The sequence below is a fragment of the Ursus arctos genome, unplaced genomic scaffold (assembly GCF_023065955.2).
Source record: "Ursus arctos isolate Adak ecotype North America unplaced genomic scaffold, UrsArc2.0 scaffold_14, whole genome shotgun sequence".
Classification (NCBI taxonomy): Eukaryota; Metazoa; Chordata; class Mammalia; order Carnivora; family Ursidae; genus Ursus; species Ursus arctos.
This window is the reverse complement of record NW_026622808.1, coordinates 19,881,201-19,902,112: the sequence shown is the minus strand read 5'-3', so window position 1 is coordinate 19,902,112 and position 20,912 is coordinate 19,881,201. Positions and strand designations below refer to the sequence as shown.

The following is a 20,912-nucleotide window of genomic DNA, read 5'->3' as shown; positions in this document are numbered from 1 at the left end:
GGGCATCCGAGAGCCACGGGACCCGCCCCGCCCCTGCACGGCCCGGTCGCCCCGCCCTACCCCGCGGGCCCCAACGCCCGGCCACTGCCCGCCGCCCGTCGGCCCTTCCGCCTCACTCAGCTGCGCCGTGGAGCGGGACGGGCACAGGCCATGGATCGGACAGCGGGCAAGGAGCTCGCCCTGGTAAGGGGACCAGGGGTCCCGGACCCCACGTTCCTAGCGACCCTGAGGTCCAAAAACCCCAGGTCCCGCCTTCCGGACCCTATCTCCCAGCAAATCGGACCCTTCGTACGGGCCCACGAGTTCCAACCTTGGGCCTCCCGGCCCCTGCTCCACTGCAGTGGCTGGTACCTCTTAAGGATAGGGGGCGTCTCTGAGCTCATCTACAGGAGGGGACAGAAACAGATTCCGTGAGCCTGGACCCTGGGACGTCCCCAGATGCCACTCCATCTTCTCAGGACAGAGGAGGAGGGTCCCCGCGGCGCCGAGGGGACTGCCCTAGACAGGGACCCCGCCCCGAGTCTCGCTGAGTCTGACCGGGAAGGGCGAATGGTGCTAGAAGGCCCGGCTTGAGTCCGCACGGGAGAGGGGGGACGGTCGGGGGGCCCCCCACGGCCCTGAGCCGGTCTCCGCGTCCAGGCGCCGCTGCAAGACTGGGGCGAGGAGACCGAGGACGGAGCGGTGTACAGCGTCTCCCTTCGTCGGCAGCTCAGTCAGCGCTTGAGCCCGGGGGCAGGGCCCAGGGGTAGCCAGGTGAGGCAGGGGAGGGAGGGGAGGGGTGGAGCGGGGAGGGAGACGACCAGGTGAGGGCGGGGCCGAGTGGAGGGGCCTGGAGGAAAAGAGGCGGGGGCAAAGCCGAGGGGCGGAGCTGAGGCCCGAGTGAAGGGCGGGGCTTACAGGCGCCCAGGTGAGGGTAGAAAAGCACCTGGGGGCGGCCAGGTGAGTGGGGTTGATGAGTGCGGCGGCCCCCAGGCGGCCCGGTTCCGCAGCGGGACCTGGGGACTAAACTGGACGGCGGGGCCTAAGTCGGCCAGGTTTAACGGGGCGGAGCTGGAGGGGAGGGATGGTCTTTTGAAGCCCCCGGGTGCGAGCGGGCTGGGGTGGAGGGCTGGGACCTGGGATCTGGAACGATCAGCGAAGCGCGGCTGGAGAGCTGGGAGCAGCCTGGGAGGGCCGAGTAAGTGAGGGCATGGGGCGGGGCCTGGGGGGACGACCGTGTCCAGGGCGGGTTGCGAGGGTCACTTGGGTGTGGAGCAGAATCATGAGTCCAGGAGGCAGGGTTCAGAGAAATGCGCAAGACCAGATGCAAGAGTGGTACTTAGCGATGGGTGTGATTGGAAAGGGTGTGCTCTGGGGGCCACTCTTGTGTCTCTTCGCCGCCTCCTTGCCCCCCCAGGCCCCCAGCCCCGCTGCGGATGCCTTCCTCCATTATCGCACGAGCAAGGTGCGGGCGCTGAGGGCGGCGAGGCTGGAGCGGCTGGTGCGGGAATTGGTGTCTGGAGACCACGAGCAGGACCCGGGCTTCGTGCCTGCCTTCCTGGCCACCCACAGGGCCTTTGTGTCCACCGCCCGTGTGCTGGGCCTTCTCCTGCCACCACCGCCGCCGCCCCTGCCTCCAGGGTCAGTACCGATGGGAAACCTCCGCGTTCCCACCCCCAGACTCTCACCTGGGTACTCGATCCGGCATTCCCGCCCCCTAAGCGCCCCCTAGCCTCCCTCTTCACCTGATGGGGGAGTTGCTTTTCCCAGGATAAAGGTCAAGAAGACAGAGGGAGGATGTCTGCGTGTCAACAAGAATTTAAGGTTGGTCTCCCATAGGTGAGGGTGGGGGTCCTAGAGGCCCAAGGTCACCTCTGAGGTGTGGGGGCTCCCGAGGTCCAGAGCTTCGGGCTGGTCTCTGAGGCCCCCCACTCTGGCCAGGGCTGTGGTGTCCGTGCTGGGCTCCTGGCTGCGGGATCACCCTCAGGATTTCCGGGATCCCCCTGCCCACTCGGACCTAGGCAGTGTCTGCACTTTTCTGGGCTGGGCGGCCCCAGCAGGGCCTGAGGCCCAGGAGGCAGAGAAGCTGCTGGGAGATTTCCTGGAGGAGGCTGAGCGGAAGCAGGAAGAGGAGGAGCAGCCTGAGGCCTGGACAGGTGAGGGGAATGGGGCCCAGAGGCTTCTCCCCTCACAAAGTGACAAATCTTGGGCAAAGTTCTTAACCCCATCTGAGCCTTTGTTTCCCCACCTGTATAATGGGGGTATTGACCCTTTGTCTAACGTTTTAGCATTTGTCTCACACTTCCCCCTACACCTCCATCCTAACTACAAAAATGCTCTACCATTGGGTCAGGATGCCCTTGGTTTCTAGCTATAACTCAGGCGACTACTTACCTTAGGAGCCACAGAGACCTGGGTTCAAATCCCAGTTCTGCCATGTGCTGACTATGTGACCTTGGATAAGTCACTTCACTCTCTGAGCCTCTATTTCCTTATCTGTGAAATGGGGATGATAATAGTATTTCCCTCATTGACCTCTTTATTCATTCAAAAAATAGTTAGCTACTGGCTCTTGGCAGGAGAACTGGACAGGAGCTCCCAGTTCCCCAGGGAAGACAACAGTAAACCAGTAAATAAGTAAAGAGTGAGGGCTTGACAAATAGTATTATTTTCATCATTGTTATCACTGATTCTTACTTATTAGAATCTATCACATAAAGTGAAAAGAAGTAAGAGCACATACTGATATGTTCTTGTAGAGTAAGTTATTAGCAAACTATCTGGTCCTTTAATAGAGTTTGCCAAACTTTGTTGTAGAGAGCTTTTGGGGAGTGGGAAAAAAATATCTACATACTTCATCCATCCTTCATCCAGGCCTTTGTTCAACTTGTCCCTTTCTCTGATCTCCAAGCAAATATATCCTCCCACTCTGCATCCCTGCCTGCCTCATTTTTCTGCACAGCACTCATTGGCCTTGTCCCTGACTCTGTCCCCAGGGGCAGAAACAACCAAGATTTGTTGATTGAATAATTGCATCCTGCTTATAAGGTATCATCTTTCATCCATCTGTGTTTGACCTGATCCCCATCTCAAAAGCATCTAAATCCCTAATCCCCGTCCTTTAATCCTCAGATTAAAGTGGCTACATTCCTCTCTGCTTTACAAAGTAGCAGCCACTTATTTCTCCCTGGTGACAAAATCTTATTTATATATAGTTTATCCCTCTGTCTTCCCCCTCGGTTCTTAAGCATCCTTCTTCCTCTGCCAGCAGGATTTCACCAGCTGATTCCAAACCACTAGAGCTACACAGTCCCACGGGGCAGCTGATAGCTGCGTGTAGTTATTGAAATTGAACTTAAAATTAAAATTTCAGTTACTGGTCACACTAGCCACATTTCGAGCGCTCAGTAGCCACATTGGACAGCACGAGTAGAAAATATCTCCACCATTGCAGAAAATTCTATTGAAAGTACCACTCTAGGGTATGAGTTCTTGAGGTCAGAGGAGTACGTGAACATTTATTGGACACCTACTGCATGCCCTGCTCTGGGATGTACTTTATTTTAACATCTTTATTTTGGGATTACTTTTTACTATGAAAAATTGCAGACATACAGAAAAGTAGAGAGAATAGTATAAAGAACACTCAGACACCCATTGCTCATTTTTAACAGTTATGAATTTGACACAAACATTTTTTTTCAGGATGATTTGAAAACAAATTGGACTTAAGACACTTCACATGTAAATACCTTGCTATGCACCTTAACTGACAAGAACTTTTTTTAGGATTTTTTTTAACATAACCTTGTGTGCACAATAATTTCCAACAAAATCAGCAATAATTACTTAATATCAAAAATTTTCCAGTCCTGGAGTGCCTGGGTGGCTCAGTCAGTTAAGCGCCCAACTCTAGATTTTGGCTCAGGTTATGACCTCAGGGTTGTGAGATTGAGCCCCAAGTCAGTCTCCACATGCTGGGCATGGAGCCTGCATAAGATTCTCTCTCTCCCTCTCTCTCTGCCCCTCTCCACCCTGCTCTCTCTCTTTCTCTTTCTCTCTCTTAAAAAACAAAAACAAAAACAACAACAACAAAAAAACAGTCCAGATTCAAATCCCCCCATTGTCCCTAAATTGTCTTTTTTTTTACAGTTGTTTCTTCAAAATCCAAACATCTGTTCAAGGCACTTTGTCTTTCATTTCTTTTTTTTATGCATTTATTTAAGATTTTATTTATTTGACACAGAGAGAGACAGCAAGAGAGGGAACACAAGCAGGGGGAGTGGGAGAAGCAGGCTTCCCACTGAGCAGGGAGCCCTATGCGGACTCGATCCCAAGAACGGAGCCGAAGACAGACGCTTAACAGCTGAGCCACCCAGGCGTCTCATAGTCTTTCATTTCTTAAGTCTCTTTTGTTCAATGACAATCTCCCTTTGCCTTTTGTTTAATGTCATTAGGGGAAAAAATGAGTCATTCGTCCTGAGGAGTGTCTCACCTTCTCCATTTACCTGTTTGCTGTCTCATGGTGACATGTTGCATGTTCCTCTATCCCCATATTTGCCATCAGATCTGCAGATTTGATTAGCTTAGGTGCAATTTTTTTTCCAATGCCAACTTTTTAAAGCTAGTACTTTGCAATGCCATCTGTCCTCATTTGAAGTGAAGGACCGATAATTAAGTGGACTTATAAAGATAATTTTAAAATAATAATATGGTGCTGTAACTATAATATGAAGGAGAAATAAAGTGAAAGCAGTTTACACAATAATAAACTATGCTTGTTGCTATGTATGTCAGCCCTTGGGCATGTCTTACTAGGACATGTGATGAAGTCGTCTGGAGCCTTTGTCTCTTACAGCGTCACGGTGAATGTGACAGCCACAAACCCCAACTAATGCAGGGGAGAATGAGCCACACAGGTGTAGTAGCATAAACACTGGTGACCTCGCTTTCTAGAATGGTGAACAACACTCGTAATTTCCAAACAAAACAGAGCCCAGACTTTGGCAGTTCCTGCATTCGTGGAGCCAAACTAATGAGTGTTTATGAGCAAGATAGTTGGGTTCCAGGTGCAGATTATTGTAAACAGGTTTTCCAAGGACACAAATGTCTTGGAGGGACACCTGGAGGCTGAGTGGCACAAATTCACTGTGCAGGTCGGCCCCCTTGTGGCAGAGTTCAACTTCAAAATGTCCCCTAGGGGGCGCCACCATAGAATCCCACTAGGGAAAAATCATTCCTATTTATTGAGTACTTTATAGCAGTCTGGTATGTATGAGCTCTAATTTTTTTTTTAAATCCAGATAAAGAAATCAAGGCACGCGGTAGTTAAAGGGTTTGCTTTAGTTGACATAGCAAGCCTGGGGGACAAGTTCGGATTTGAACTTGGGACTGACAATAGCCTTCCCTTAACTACAAAGTTATACCACCTCTCCCTGCAAGAATAGGGCAGACAGATCTTATTTTAATATAGGTTCAAAAATAAAACCACCTCTCTTTTCCACTCTAGACTTTAAGCACCTGCCCTACCATTTCCTGAAGGTGGGACTTAGGGCAAATTGTTCCTGCCTCAGTTTCTCCATCCATGGGAGGCAGATAATAGTACTTCCCTCACTGGGTTAGTGTGCTAAATCACCAAGGGTGAATCATCACCTTAGGTGCTAAATGAATGTTACCATTGCTCTGACACCCTTGAAAATACCCAGGGAGGTTTCCGCTTTGCAGATTAGGAAAGTGAGACTCAGAGACGCTAAAGAATTTGTTCAAGGTCACACAGCCAGTCCTGGATTCAAACTTGAGAGTTTTTAACCCCCCTCTAATACACCCTCAGGACCTCCCGGAGCTGCCCAGACCCCCTGCCCAGACTCCCTGGAAGGCTGCTCAGAAGAGGAGGAAGGACTGGTGCCGGAAGGCCCTGAGCTCCTAGACTTTAGTGTAGACGAAGTGGCCGAACAGCTAACGCTGTTGGACGCGGTGAGCACCGGGCAGGGGCGCAATTGTGAGCCAGATTCCTTTGAGCACAGATCCTACCCACCTACCCGCCCCCCCCCCACCCTCCACCTCCCTCCTCCCAGGAGCTCTTTTCGCGCGTGCGGCCCTGTGAGTGCCTGGGCTCCGTGTGGTCACAGCGCGACCGTCCAGGGGCCGCAAGCACTGCCCCCACGGTGCGCGCCACTGTGACCCAGTTCAACATGGTGATCGGTTGTGTGCTGGGCTCCGTGCTGGGAGAGCAGAGCCTGGCCGCCCCACAGAGGGCGCAGCGGCTGGAAAAGTGGATCTGTGTCGCCCAGGTGCGTGTTGGCAGGGAAGGGGACGTGGGGGCGGGGCATGGGGGTGGGGACGAGGCCTGGTGAGAGACAGGGGACCCGAGGGGGAAGGCAGAAGACAAGGGTCTGGGAATGAGGGGAGGGTTGGGGTGAGGAGGTGCCCCTAAGGGAAACCCTAGGCGGGGCCCAGGGCTGGGGCCGGGGCTGCTGAGGGACACTGGGTGGGCCAAGGAATAAGAGGATGGGATGGGAGGGGGTAATGGGAAGGGGGGTGGGTTGGAGGAGGAACCACGCCCAGAGAAGGGGGCTGTGGTCCCGAAAGAGACTGTGCGGGGGCGGGTCTAGAGCCTCAAGGCTGAAGGAGAGAAAGAAATGGGGCCCCAGGAGAGTGGGAGGGTGGTAAGGGAGGAAGGAAATGGGGTAGATGGTTGATACCCAGGGTGAGCCATAGGTTCGGGGAGGAGAGGTCTGGGTCCAGGAGAGATACTGTGGGCACGTCTAAGAGGAGAAGTAAGGAGTGGGGACAAAGGCAGCCAAGGTGAGAAGTAGGGAATGGAGGGGCAGCTGGGGGAGGGGCTGGGGCTGCAGGTGGGGGAGGGAAGAGGGTCCTGAGGAGTGAGGCTGAGTCCTGGTAGCCTGTCAGCTAGTCTGTAGGGTTTCTGACCTGGGGTCAGAAGTCTCGGATCAAAGGTGAATCATAGCTGGGGGTCAGGCGTGGGGTGTCACCGGCTCCCCCCGCTCCGCAGCGCTGCCGGGAACTGCGGAACTTCTCCTCGCTGCGCGCGATCCTGTCCGCCCTGCAGTCTAACCCCATATACCGGCTCAAGCGGAGCTGGGGCGCCGTCAGCAGGTGAGGAGGGGGGAGGGGGCTTGTCTCTGAGGCGCCACGTCCTCCCCAGCGCAGCTCTGACCTTCCCAGCCGCTGACCCCTGACCCCTCCCCTGACCCCCCCAGGGAACGGTTATCCACTTTCAGAAAACTTTCGCAGATTTTCTCCGATGAGAACAACCATCTCAGCAGTAGAGAGATTCTTTCCCAGGTAAAGATGGGTGTGGACCCCGAGGATCCCAGGCCCAAAAAGGAGACCTGGGGCTGGGAACCGGGAACCGCTTCTCGTCAAAACATTCAGTGACCTTTCATTACGCCTCAGCGATGACCTTCCCCTTGTTAGTGGGCTGCGCTCCGGGCTGCGGCCCTCCTGATAGCTCACGCTCAGTGACTGCCTTATTTATCCATTCAACAAGTACCAGAAGTTACATGGAAAAGGTCACCCGAGGCCAGAGTCATAGCAAGGAGTAAAGCTAAAAAAAAAAAAAAAAATGTACTTGGACTTGACTTTGATAAGCAAAACTAAAAATTGTCTGCCAGCAAGGCTGACTTACTGTAGGCAAGATTGAGATTCTAATAGTCATTGGATGCTGGTTCTTAGGGTGAATCCAGAATACGCAGAATGTGAATCCTGTTCCTTCAGCCCAGAACATTCTTCCCATTCACCTTCTGCGGGTCTCGTTCCGCTTGCTCCTTTATTGCCCTTCCCTCTGCCTGCTACCCGTGGAGCTCCGTTGTTGCTGTCTCTCCCTTGCTAATGTCTGCTCTGGGAGGCCAGAATTTTTGTCTCACTGCTGCCTCCCCAGTGCTCCGAACAGTGCCTGGCCCAGGGTAGCTGCTCAGTAAATATCTGCGAAGGAACGACTGTCCCAAATAAGGATAAGCGTCTGCCTTCGGCTCAGGGCGTGATCCCGGCGTTCTGGGATCGAGCCCCGCATCAGGCTCCTCCACTGGGAGCCTGCTTCTTCCTCTCCCACTCCCCCTGCTTGTGTTCCCTCTCTCGCTGGCTGTCTCTCTCTCTGTCAAATAAGTAAATAAAATCTTTAAAAAAAAGAGAGATCAAGGAACAGGGAGCTCTGAATTCAGCACCTGCCGTGTACAGGCACTGAGCCGGGAGACCTCACCGTGAACCTGACGGACAGGCTTCCTGCCCTGGGGAGAAATCAGGCCGTAAATAGGGAGACACACCGCACAATTAATAACCGCTGGCAATTATATAATTAATTACAGACAGAGTGATGCTATGAAGGCAGGGTGCAGGGCATTGCCGGGGGATGGATGACAGGCCGGTGCCTCGTTCAGTTTTCCTTGGGTTTGGCCTTTACAACCCGCGGGTGGTTGCCGAAAGCAAAAGAGGTGTATATGGTGGGTCTTGAGGCATCTCCCCTGAGGGAAGGGTCAGAGAGACCCCAGGACTGCTCTTCCCTTCCTTCCAGGAGGAGGCCACAGAGGGCCCCCAAGAGGAGGACACCCTCCCAGGAAGCCTGCCCCCAGTGAGTGAGGTGGTTTGGGATGGGGGCCAAGCAGGATCCCCACAGTATGGGGTGGTACGTGATGGGGTCAGTGATGGCTGAGAGTGACTGAAGTTCTGGGGACCACAGAAACTGCCCCCAGGCCCTGTCCCCTACCTTGGCACCTTTCTCACGGACCTGGTTATGCTGGACACAGCCCTGCCGGACATGCTGGAGGTCTGACCCCTGACCCTTGACTCCTGACCCCAGCCTCTCCTGACATCCCACCCTTGACCCTGCCCCCACTCCATACCCGAGCCCCCACTCCCTACCCCAGGTCCCTTAGTGCAATGGGACTCCTGACATCCCAGCCCCTGACCTTGACCCTCAATCCTTGATTCTGGAGGCTCCAGTTCAGACAAACTTTGCCCCCAGGGGGATCTCATCAACTTTGAGAAGAGGAGGAAGGTGAGTGACACTGAGGTGGGCACCTGGGTGGGGGGGGCAGGCTGGGGGCAGGGCAGGGATGGGTTCTGAGAGGCCGCCCCCCTCAGGAGTGGGAGATCCTGGCCCACATCCAGCAGCTGCAGGAGCGGTGTCGGAACTACCGCCTGAGTCCCCGCGCCCCTGTCCTGGCTGCCCTGCACGCCCAGCGCCAGCTCGGCGAGGAGCAGAGGTGACCCCCTCCCCCGCACCGTGGCCCAGCCCAGCCCCCACCCTGGCTGATTCTGGCTGGCACACTGGACCACTTACCCCACGTACCTCTCCAACTCCTCAGGCACCCTCCTGAGCCCTGACCCCTATCCCGTGACCTTGCACCTTCTCCAGCCCAGTGAGGGCCCCAGTTCACCTCCGACCTCCAATTCTGACCCCATCTGACTTTCTGACTTCAGCCTTTAATGTACGGCTGGCCATTCCACTCACCTGTCCCATCTGTTCTCTTCCCCACCTTCTGACCCTGTCTGACCTATGACCCCATTTGTAACCCCAGTCTGAATCTCTAAGCCCAGTCATTTTTCCCTAGTTCTGAATAACTGACTCCAATTTTGGTGTATATTTGATGACCCAACTCAACTATCCCATTTGTTTCTATTCATTCTGTCGAATCCATTACCCTAATCATTGACGCCAATGATTATTTGACCTTGAACTCTCTGACCAAATTCTACTCCTCAGTCCCACTCTGCGAATCCCTGTGTAACCTCCCAACCAAGCTGTCCCATCTCATTCCTAATAAGACCCTGATGCCATAATAACCCCCCATTTGCTACCCCGACCCTGACATTTGGTGCCCAACCCCCCCCACTCCCCCCCCCCACACCCACAGTGCAGCTCCCAGCTGATTCTAGCTTTCATCTCATTCCTTGCCGCTTCCTGGCCCCAACCCACCCCGAAGTGAACCTTGTCTCCTCAGCTACCGAGTCTCCCGTGTCATTGAGCCACCCGCTGCCTCCTGCCCCAGCTCCCCACGCATCCGGCGGCGAATCAGCCTCACCAAGCGCCTCAGTGCGTGAGTCTTGGGGTGTGCCGGGGGGTGATGGGTGCAGAGATGGGAGGCTGCTCCTGGGACCGAGTCTGGGCTCATCCTCATCCCTTGTCTCTGCCTTTAGAAAGCTGTCCCGAGAGAGGGGCTCATCCCCTGGAGGGAGTCCTGGGGACCCCTCATCCCCCACCTCCAGGTGAGCATCCCAGTTAGTGAAAGGACTGGAGATGGCAGGGTCAGAGGTCAGGGCAGCCACTCGACCTCAGGCTCTGCATCTCCCCCAGTCTGTCCCCAGGGTCCCCCCCATCTAGTCCTAGAACCAGAGACCCTCCTCCTGGCAGTCCCCCGGCCTCTCCAGGGCCCCAGGGCCCTAGCACCAAGGTACGAGGCCTGCCTGTGTGCCTGTGTGCCTGTGTGCCTGTGGGCATCCAGGGCTCTGTGTGTGTGTGTGTGTGTGTGTGTGTGTGTGTGTGTACATGGGATTTCACAGCCGGGCATGTACATCAGAGACTGTACAGGTGCTTGGCTGGGCACTCTGGGTGTCTGTCTGTCCAGGAGAACGTGTGCATCTCATGGCCCTATTTGAGGGACTATCCCTCGGTCTGGCTAATGCACAGATCTGGGTGAGTCAGCTCACCCACGGGGCACTCCGGGGTGTGATTATACTTTTGAAAGGATATGCATGTCCCCAGGAATTGGCATGCCTAGGGGGACACACGGGCATAAATATCACCATACCCATGGGACCCTGAGTGGGGCTGTCCACAGACCAGCGGATGTTCCGCAGTTACAGGCACGTGCGTGTACTTGCTGCCCTCTGTGCACGCAGGACTTCTTGTGTGTGGACACAGCTTTGTGCTGTGTTTACGGGTCATGTGTAAATTTGTTTTTGTCACAGGGCACGAAGGTCTGTATGTGATGGGATTGCAGAGATGCGGGCTTGTGAGTGTGGCCTAATTGCCTGTCCCCAGGCTCCGCTTGTGTAAGGGGACATGTAACTCTCCCACCACTCAGCCCCCACCCCTCCTGCCTACAGCTGCCCTTGAGCCTGGACCCGGTGGGCCCCCGGCCCTTGGCTTTGCCCCCGAGCAGCTCTCACATCTCCTTACCGGGGCAGCAGGGATCGGAGGCTCGAGTCATCCGCGTCAGCATTGACAATGACCACGGGAACCTGTATCGGAGCATCTTGGTGAGGGAGGGGTTGGGCCAGGAACCTGCTGGGGCAGCCCTGTCCCCTGGGGCTTGGCGGTCACACCTCACCACCCACCTTCTTTTCCCAGCTCACCAGTCAGGACAAGGCTCCCAGTGTGGTGCAGCGAGCCCTGGAAAAGCACAATGTGGCTCAGCCCTGGGCCCGGGACTACCAGCTCTTCCAAGTCCTTCCTGGGGACAGGGGTGAGCAGGGACTGCGTGTGGGCTGGGCTGGGGGTTGTTAGCTTGGAGGGCAGCAGATTGACGAGGGTCAAGGCTGGTCTCACAGGGCCAGGAGGTGGCTCTGACACAGAGTAGGGATAAGATGAAGCAGGGTGGGTAAGAGGCAGGAGAAATTTGTGCCTCGATTTTGCGGGGTCATGAGATTGCCTTGGCTTTGTGAGCGAAAGGGGCACTGAAGGTGTCTTTTTGGGATTTATGGGGAAATGAAATTGTCCAAGGTCGAATGGGAGAGGGAGGAAAGGAGGTTGTCTTGGCTTAAATTTGTAGGATCATGAGGTCATTCAGGCTCAGCCTGGTGGGGTAGGAGTCTAAAGGCGGTCTGGGCTTAAATCTGTGAGGAAATGAGCTTGCCCCGGCTCAGCATGGGGACTCTGATGTTATCTGAACTTGGCACGGGAGAGGGCCACATGGTAGTGAAATTCAGGGTAGGGGGGCACGATGTCATTCAGTACAGACACAGGTAGGAGGTCGCCCAGTTCTCAAGGAGAGGCAGGAAGGCGAGTTGCTAAAGGGCATGACATGAGGTCGGTGGGCCATTAGGAAGGAATACAGGAGGCTGTTTGGCTTTGGCTGGCAAGAGTGAGGGCTGTCAAGACTGTATAGGCTGGACGTAGGAAGTCAGCGGTTGTCCAAGGTCTTGGTGAGAGCAGCATGAACTCGGCTGGGAATTGGCTGGGGGGAAGGGTGGGGGAGTAGGAAGTCGTTTGGCTTGGGTAGACTTGAGGTTGTCCCACCTTGCAGCGCAGGTTGGACTCCAGAGGGAAGTGGCAGGAGGTTGCTCAGGTGTGTGGTGGGAGAGGCACGAGGTTGTGCAGGCTTTGAGTGGGAGGTTGTCCAGGTTCCAGTGAGAGGAGAATGAGGTTGGCTTAGCACTGGCTGAAGGGACCCAGGGTGGTTCTGCAGAACAGACAGGTGAATGGCAGAAGGTTACCTAGGCCTTTTGTGGGCAAATATGAGGTTGTGCAGGCCTTTGACCATCATGTCCGCCCTGGCCAGAGCTCCTGATTCCTGACAACGCCAATGTCTTCTATGCAATGAGTCCAGTCGCCCCCGGAGACTTTGTGCTGCGGCGGAAGAAAGGGGCCCGGCACAGAACCACAGTCTCCTCAACCTGAGGGGGCCCCCTTCTCCCTCCAGGTCATGGGCCCCAGGGGCAGCTTCGGGCCTGGCTTTGATCACCATGGAAGTGGGGAAAGGGGTCCTCTCCCAGAGAGGTCCCATTCTCTAGTAAAGCCCATTGTGCTCTGTACCCCATGACTCCCCCACCTCCAACTTGAGCCCTTTGGACACCACCTCTCTGACCCTCTTGGCACCAGGTCCTCATTCCAGAGCCATCAGCCCATGGGTGGCAGGGTGAAAAGCTTCATCCCGTAAACATAGAGGGCAGGTAGGGTACGGGGGTGGGGGGGAGAGACCCTTCCCCAGAGAAATCTTGTAACTGGTGGAGACACATCAGAACTGACAGAAGTGGATGAAAATAGTGACCAAAGTTATGAAACAGGAGGTCTGTCTTGTCTGTTCTCAGCCCATGCCTCATGTTCTCTATCACGATAGAAATTAAAAACCAAAACCAATACCTGAAAAACTCTAAGAGCCTTATGAAAGGGTTTGGATGAGACATGACCAGATGCGGAGGGTGGGTGGGCTATCACACACACAGGGGTTGGGACTCCCCAGCGTTTGGGGGGGGGCGCTATGCTTCTTTTCTGCCACGTATATGGGAGAGTGAAGAAATGAAAATCCATTGGGATCAGAGACAAATACCATCATCACCCATAAGTCAATAGGGTGTGGAGATGAAAGGAGAGGGGTGCACGGTGTCTCTGAACTGGAGTAGGGCGAGGAAACTGAGAAGGCAGAGACAAAGGGAGCCATAGGGCCACCCACGACACAGTCATAACTAACAACAACCACAATCATAACAATGTGTTCACTGAGAAACTTCCACTCTGTGCCGAACACCAGCCAGGGGGTTTATATCTCACTGTTTTTTTTTTTGTTTGTTTGTTTTTAAGATTTTATCTATTTGAGAGAGAGAGAGCACGAGCAGGAGGGAGGGGCAGAGGGAGAGGGAGAAGCAGGCTCCCCACTGAGCAGGGAGCTGACGTGGGACTCGATCCCAGGACTCTGGGATCATGACCCAAGCCAAAGGCAGATGCCTAAGTGACAGAGCCATATAGGTGCCCCTTTATATCTCACTTTGGTCAGGGTTCTCTGTGCTTCAAGTGTTCAAAAACTCAGTCCAAACGGATGTGCAAAAAGGAAAACTAATGGCTCGCAGAAATGAAAAGTTCAGTGGGTGCCACTTCAGTCACAATTGGATCCAGGGATTCAGAAGATGTCATCAGGATTGTGTTGCTGTCTCTGGGCTCTGATTTGCTCTGAGAATGAAACTGTGTCCACCCCACACCCTGCACCCCACCAGATCCAATCACCCTCTATGGCAACAGAACCACCTCTGATTTTTAGCGGGCCTCCCAAAGTAGAAAACTCATTTCCAGTCCCCCTGGAAGCAAAATGTGGTCATGTGACTAAGTCTAGGCCAATGGGATATGGGCAAATTCTTTTCCCCCAGTGACTTCGGGTAAAGTCCCAGGATGGAGGCTCACTGGATCCATCTGGGTCACATGCCCACCCTGAGCCAATCACGGTGCTCCAGGAAGCAGAGTGTTCTGACTGGCGAGTCTAGGGAGGGCAGGCGCGAACACCCGCCCCTACGCCAGGCAGGTACCCTTGTGGGGGTGTTTACCCTCGTTTGAGAAGCTCAACCCAAGTGAATAGCTTTCACCGTGTGTACTTTATTACTTTCCAGATTATTAAAAGAACTGCACATTCCTTATAAAATAAAATCCCAAGAGTAAAAAAAAAAAAAACTGTTTTCCAAAAAAATCACAAATCTCAATACCCAGAATATGTTATTTTATCAGTACAGGATCATAGGGTACATACCGTCTGGCCACACTGCCTAGGACCGTGCAAACACTCAACAGCCAGTCACTATTAGGATTATTTATTCCTTCCCAGACTGGGAAGAGATGTTGATTCGCACGATAATACCAGTATCTTACATTTTTGGAATGTTTGCTCTCTGCCAAGCCAGGTTTTACAGATGAGAAGGCAGAAGCTCAGATAAGTGACCTGTCCAGGGTCACACAGTAAGAGAGTGTGTCTGCCGCAGAACCCGGCACTGTTCCGGACCCCCAAGTGGCTGCGGGGGGGCCCCTGAGTGCCCCTGCCGCCTCCCGCGGGACCAGCAGGGCGGCCTCCTCCCGTTTATCTCAGCCCAGGCTGCGTGTAGTCCCGCCCCCTCGGGGGAGCTGCCACTTGGAGGCGCCTGGCCGGGAAGTGCCTGGTCAGCTGTGTCCGGCGGAGGCAGCTGCTGACCCAGCTGTGGATTGTGCCAGGGGCGGAAGGGGGGCAGGGGCCCTGGGCCCCCTGTCTCGGGGGGGTTGCATCATGGATCACCTCTGGGCGCGCCTCTGGCCTGGAGTCAGCTCTTTCTGTCTCTTGCTCGCTGGGGCTGCCTGGGCTTCCCCACCCAGACCTCTGGACCCCAAGTTTGAAAGTAAAGGTAAGGGTGGACCGGTGTTGGACCCCTGCACTAGGTCCTGGACGACAATGCTCAGGCCTGAGCTTCCAGCCTGGGTCCTGAGGGCCATATTGGGTTCTGAACCTCCAGTTCTGGTCTTGGGGGCCAAGCTGGTCTCTGAACCTCTTAGACTGGGACCTGGTGTAGCATGCTGGGGTCTAAGACTCCAGACTGGGTCTGGAGGGGGACATAAGTTTCCCGTTTTATCTTTTCAGGGAGGCTGGGACATGATATATCTTAATGGGGCAAGGGCGGTGCTGGGTCTAGGCCTCGACGTCTAGAGTCCCCGAGGAGAGGGGGACCTTGCCGACCCTTCATTGAGGGAGGGAGGACAAAGCAGAGGGGCCGGGCCGCTGGAGACTGTAAACATGGTTTGTATGCGGGCGCCGGATCCTTTGGCCTGGGTTGAGGGAAGGGGCGGGGGAGGGGGTCACGGTTGGCGTTATCGGGCCGCCGGCAGCCTGCCGGGGCTGATAGGGGAGCCCGCCACCTCCGCACACATCCAGTGGCACTCCAGGCCAGGCCTGGGGCGGGGCCGGCACCTGGAGGCGGAGGCCTGGCAAGCTGCGCGCAGTCCAGCGCGTTGTGGGGTGGGCGGGGCTGTGTGTGGGAACAGTAAGGCAAGCAACCTGTGCTTGGGAGTTCGGGGGGCACCACCTCTGGGGACCCTTCCAAGGGCCCCACTTGGGGTAGAGAGCGAGGCGGGGCGTTTTTCTTATCGGTTCGCACAGACAGCAGGAGGGAGGGGGAGGACGCGGTGGCCCGAAGCCTGGGCGCCCCCGACCCCCTCCCCTCGTTCCCACCCGCAGCGGCCCTGCTGGCTGCCCGCGGGCCCGAAGAGCTTCTGTGCTTCACCGAACGGTTGGAAGACTTGGTGTGTTTCTGGGAGGAAGCGGCCAGCGCCGGGGTCGGCCCCGACAACTACAGTTTCTTCTACCAGCTCGAGTGAGTGCAGCGAGGCAGGTGGAGCGCCCCCACGCTCTGAGGAGGGGGCAAGTGGGCAGGACAGAGCGCGCCCCGGAGCTTGCGCTTTGGGATAGCTGCTGGTGGCAGGGGCCAGATGGCACCTACCAGGTGGTCACCGGTGGGAAGCCCGCGGGATCAGGGCTGACAGCCCGCCTAGTGAGCCTAGTGACTGGGGTTGGAACACTCCCGCGATCTCTGTTGGAGAGCAATCCCAAACTGTAGGGCAGGGACAGCAATCCCCCGATAGGACTAAGGCATCGCGTGGGTCGGGGCTGGGACGCCCCTCGGTCTTGCCCCAAATGCTCCCACGGTCCAGGCAATAACAGATTGTCGCCCCCCCCCCCCCAATTGCTCCCTTGCCTCTCTGACTCCTTGACGCACAGGGGCGAGCCATGGAAGCCATGCAGCCTGCACCAGGCGCCCACGGCCCGCGGCGCTGTGCGTTTCTGGTGCTCGCTGCCTACGGCAGACACGTCGAGCTTCGTGCCCTTAGAGCTGCGCGTCACAGCGGTATCCTCGGGCGCTCCACGCTATCGCCGTATCATCCACATCAACGAAGTGGGTAAGTGCACAGGGAATGGGGACCTTATCCGGTGAGGGAGTCTCGGTCACCGCCCACCTGATCAACCCCTCTCCTCAGTTCTCCTGGACCCCCCCGCGGGGCTGCTGGCGCGGCGGGCCGACGAGGGCGGCCACGTGGTATTGCGTTGGCTCCCGCCTCCTGGGGCCCCCGTGGCCAGCCTCATCCGCTACGAAGTGAACATCTCCTCTGGCAACGTCGCGGGGGGCGCACAGAAGGTGAGTCCGCCCCTACCGCCAGCCTCAGAGGCTGCGTGGTGGACAGCCCCGCCTCCTCCCTCCAAATCCCGCCCAGATGGTCACCACGGCCCCGCCCCCTGGCCTCGCCCCTCCAGACCCCGCCTCTGACGCCCGTCACCTCCCTGACCGAGACACCTCCACGCCCACTGACATGCCTTCTTTCCCAGTGCCTCCCCAGTCCACCTGGACCCAATTCCACTTACCCCAGTGACCCAAACACTAGACCCCTTCAAGGTCCCGATCCTCTAGGCTCGGGCCCCTCCGCCCTCTGCTCCCTGGAGCCGGGTCCGGATTGGCCCCGAGCCTTACTGGAAGACGCTTCTTGCTTTCATTGCCCTTTCCCCTCATGGCCTCGCTTGGGACCTGTTCTTCCTTTCTCTGATTGGCTCAGTGCCACCCCCCAGCCTTTCCTCTGATCGCCCCCCCCCCACCAAGGTGGAGATCCTGGATGGTCGTACTGAGTGCGTGCTGAGCAACCTCCGGGGTGGAACCCGTTACACCTTCATGGTACGCGCGCGTATGGCCGAGCCGAGCTTCGGTGGCTTCTGGAGCGCCTGGTCTGAGCCTGCGTCGCTGCTGACAGCTAGTGGTGAGGCTCCAGGTAGGGGCGCAGGAGGAGCTGGGGCGGAGCATGGGGCATTCCCACCACCCTGACTTCCCCCCTGCTCCCCAGACTTGGATCCCCTCATCCTGACGCTCTCCCTCATCCTTGTGCTCATCCTGCTGCTGCTGGCCGTGCTCGCCCTGCTCTCCCACCGCCGGTGAGCGCCCCATTCGGGCACCTAGCCCAGACCCCTCCCCACCGTTCTCCTTTTGCTGTGGAAAGCTAGGCTCAGAGACTGGAAGGCGTTTGCCCAGGGACACACAGTGAGGGGTCAGTGGCAGAGCTGGGGTGCAAGCGAGACCAACCCAGACTTAGTTAAAATTGCCTGGGAACATTCACCTGGTTTTTCTTCAGCCTCAGTGGCTGCTCCTTCTTGAATTCCTTTGCTTGTTCCTTTTCCCAATTTGGTCAACCTTTGTAAAATCCCCGGATGGGCTTAATGGAAAGATTCAACACCCTGAGTGCCTCCTGCCCCTGTTGTCAAGCTCCTTAGATTCTTTATGGTACTGAGATTTTTGGAATTCCTAGCACATAACATGTGGTTTCACACCCTCAAGCCTTGGCACATGCTGTTCCTTCTGCCTGGAATGCCCTTCCTGCCTTGTCTGCCAAGCAGTCGCCTAGGTGTCTTTCAAGGCCTTGTTTATTTACTTGGTTGGAAAATACATACGGAGTGCCAACTGTGTGCTAGGCACTGAGGAGCAAGTGGAAAACAAACATGTCCCTCACCTTGTGGATCTCATAGTTGAGTCAAACAACAAGGGAACCAATGGGTATTTGATTATGCATTGTGATAAGTGATATATCACAGAAACAAATGCAGCATGGGGACATGACAGGATGATCACAGAAGGCCTCTGGGAGGTGAATCAGAATGGAAACCTGCCTTCTAACAAAGGCAGCCACATGAAAAGTGAAAAGAAATAGCAAGTGCAAAGGCCCTGAGGTGGGAATGAGCTTGGAACATTGAGGCGGCTGCCAGGAAGGGCCCTGTGGCTAGAGCAGAATGTGTTAGGAGAGAGTGGTGAATGATGAGGTGAGGGAGGTGACAAGGGTCAGAACATGTCAGGCCATCTGCAGGGCTGTGTACGTGTGGGGGGGGGTTGAATTTTATTCAGAGTACACTGGGGGAATATTATGGAAAGGAGTGAGAAGGGAAGGAACATCAGTGCATATTGAACTCCTATGCATCCTTCAAAACCCTGTTCCAGTCATCCACCTGTAGGCCTTGCAGGTGCAAGCCAGAGCCTCTGTTCCTTCGCCCCTATGCACTCCTCTGCCTCCACTGCGATCACAAGGGGCTAGGTCTATCTGTGCCCCTGCTCCTAAGAGGTACTGGTGGGTATTCAGTGACACATACCCATCTTCTTGGTTCTTTTGGCTTCACCAGGGCTCTGAAGCAGAAGATCTGGCCTGGCATCCCAAGCCCTGAGAGTGAGTTTGAGGGCCTCTTCACCACACACAAGGGTAACTTCCAGGTAGGTGGCGTGGTTGTCCCCTCAGGGCCTGGGGCATCCCTGCTCCTGCGGCTGAACCGCAGGTCTCTGAGCAGGCCGGTGCTGTTTCCCCAGCTGTGGCTGTACCAGAATGAGGGCTGTCTTTGGTGGAGCCCCTGCACTCCCTTTGCAGAGGACCCACCCGCCCCCCTGGAAGTCCTCTCTGAGCGCTGCTGGGGGGCAACACAGGCGGTGGAGCCAGGGGCAGAGGATGAGGGACCCCTGCTGGAGCCCGTGGGCAGTGAACGTACCCAGGACACCTACCTGGTGCTGGACAAGTGGCTGCTGCCCCGGAGCCCACCCAGTGAGGCTCTCCCGCGGCCTGATGGCGGTTTGGACACAGTGGCCATGGATAAAGGCTCCGAAGCATCCTCCTGCTCATCTGCTTTGTCCCTGAAGCCCGTGCCAGAGGGGACCTTGGGTACCAGCTTTGAGTATACCATCCTGGATCCCAGCTCCCAGCTCTTGCGCCCAAGGGCACTGCCCCCTGAGCTGCCCCCCACCCCACCCCACATAAAGTACCTGTACCTTATGGTGTCTGACTCTGGCATCTCAACTGACTACAGCTCAGGGGGCTCCCAGGGAGCCCAGGGGGACTCATCCAATGGCCCCTTCTCGAATCCTTATGAGAACAGCCTCATCCCAGGCGCTGAGCCTTCACCTCCCAACTACGTGGCCTGCTCCTAGGACTCCAGCCCTCAGATGCTTGACCAGCATGACCTCAACTGCTAGTCCAGGCCTAAGACTCATTGAGCAGGGTTGGTGAGGCCTCCCTCAGGACTAGGGGCACTGCGAACCTCGGCTTTCTGCCCAATCCATCCTGCTCAGTACATCCTTTCAGTATTTTAAAATGTATAGAGCTGTGTGTGTGTATGTGTGTATGCATGTTATGTGTGTGTATTTTTTTTTCCCATCATGACTTCTGCAAACATCCTATAAGCCCCGTCCTTCCCGGGGCCCAGGCCATAGGGGCAGCAGAAAAAGGCCTCGAGCTCTGTCTGAAATTCTGGATCTGGCAACGTGAATAATAATCATAATAAAATGAATCAGTCAGTATATGTTATATTAGCTGCCATAACAACTCCTCATATGAGTAACTTAACACATCAAATGCTTTCTCTCTCGTATTTCAGTGCAAACCTCTAGGTGGGCAGCCGTCTCTGGGATGAGTCGGAAGCCCAGACTCTTCTGGTCTGGAGCTTCACCATCCATCCCCCAGGGCCACCCTGAGGTTTTTGGATGGTCCTCTGCGTCCTGCCAACCAACAAGCAAAACAAACAGCAGAAGATTCGGTGGGCCATTTTAGGGAGTTAGCCTAGGAAGTAGTAATCACCTCTTCTTTACCAATTCCATTGGCCAGAAACAGTCACAGGACCTCAGCTAGAACCACAGACAGCCGGGGAAAATGTAGTATAGCTATAGACCCAGGGAGAGGAAAGCTGTGGGATGTGCCTCTAGCTAGTCTCTGCCACTAATAATAACACCACTATTTTGTAAGGCTGTATTTTGAATCAGGCCCTGTTCTAAGAGAGTACTCCGGTGTGACCAGTGTCATCAGGTGGCTCCCTGGGAGTTCTGGTTTAACCACTTTGTAAAAGTTTGACATAACGGTGGAAAGATGAACATAGGCAGACCTACTCTACCAATTCCGCTTCTAGATATATACCCTAAAAGCCCTCACAGACGTGAACCAGGATATGTGTGCAAGAATGTTCATAAGCAGGAAATAAGTCAGTCTGATTAATAAAATGGCGTATAGTCAGCCATGGAATTATATGCAGTAGGGGAAAAGGACTGAGCGGGGGGGGGGGGGGGGCAGAGGGAGAGTAACAAGCAGACTCCCTGCTCAGCCAGGACGCCCCACCCAGGGCTCGATCCCAGGACCCAGAGATCATGACCTGAGCTGAAGTCAGATGCTTAACCCACTAAGCCACCCGGGTGCCCCTGGCCTAAGCTTAATAACAATGTTGGGTGGGAGAAGAAGGAAGTCTCAGAAG

At 55.6% G+C, this 20,912-nt stretch overlaps 2 protein-coding genes across 2 annotated transcripts; both read left to right on the top strand.

Moving 5' to 3' along the window:
- The first annotated feature begins 88 nt into the window (after positions 1-88).
- RGL3 (ral guanine nucleotide dissociation stimulator like 3) lies at positions 89-13,026 on the top strand. The gene is made up of 19 exons (XM_026481470.4): positions 89-183; positions 640-753; positions 1,397-1,620; positions 1,750-1,803; positions 1,921-2,135; positions 5,810-5,952; positions 6,054-6,269; positions 6,992-7,095; positions 7,200-7,284; positions 8,510-8,566; positions 8,675-8,761; positions 8,960-8,992; positions 9,079-9,200; positions 9,939-10,034; positions 10,135-10,203; positions 10,292-10,388; positions 11,044-11,196; positions 11,288-11,402; positions 12,438-13,026. Exons 1-19 carry the CDS (start codon positions 151-153, stop codon positions 12,554-12,556), a joined length of 2,136 nt encoding a protein of 711 aa, XP_026337255.1. The 5' UTR covers positions 89-150; the 3' UTR covers positions 12,557-13,026.
- A 1,744-nt stretch (positions 13,027-14,770) lies between these two features.
- EPOR (erythropoietin receptor) lies at positions 14,771-20,025 on the top strand. The gene is made up of 8 exons (XM_026481466.4): positions 14,771-15,012; positions 15,840-15,975; positions 16,380-16,558; positions 16,637-16,794; positions 17,251-17,404; positions 17,489-17,576; positions 18,810-18,897; positions 18,991-20,025. Exons 1-8 carry the CDS (start codon positions 14,898-14,900, stop codon positions 19,600-19,602), a joined length of 1,530 nt encoding a protein of 509 aa, XP_026337251.1. The 5' UTR covers positions 14,771-14,897; the 3' UTR covers positions 19,603-20,025.
- The last annotated feature ends 887 nt before the right edge of the window (positions 20,026-20,912 follow it).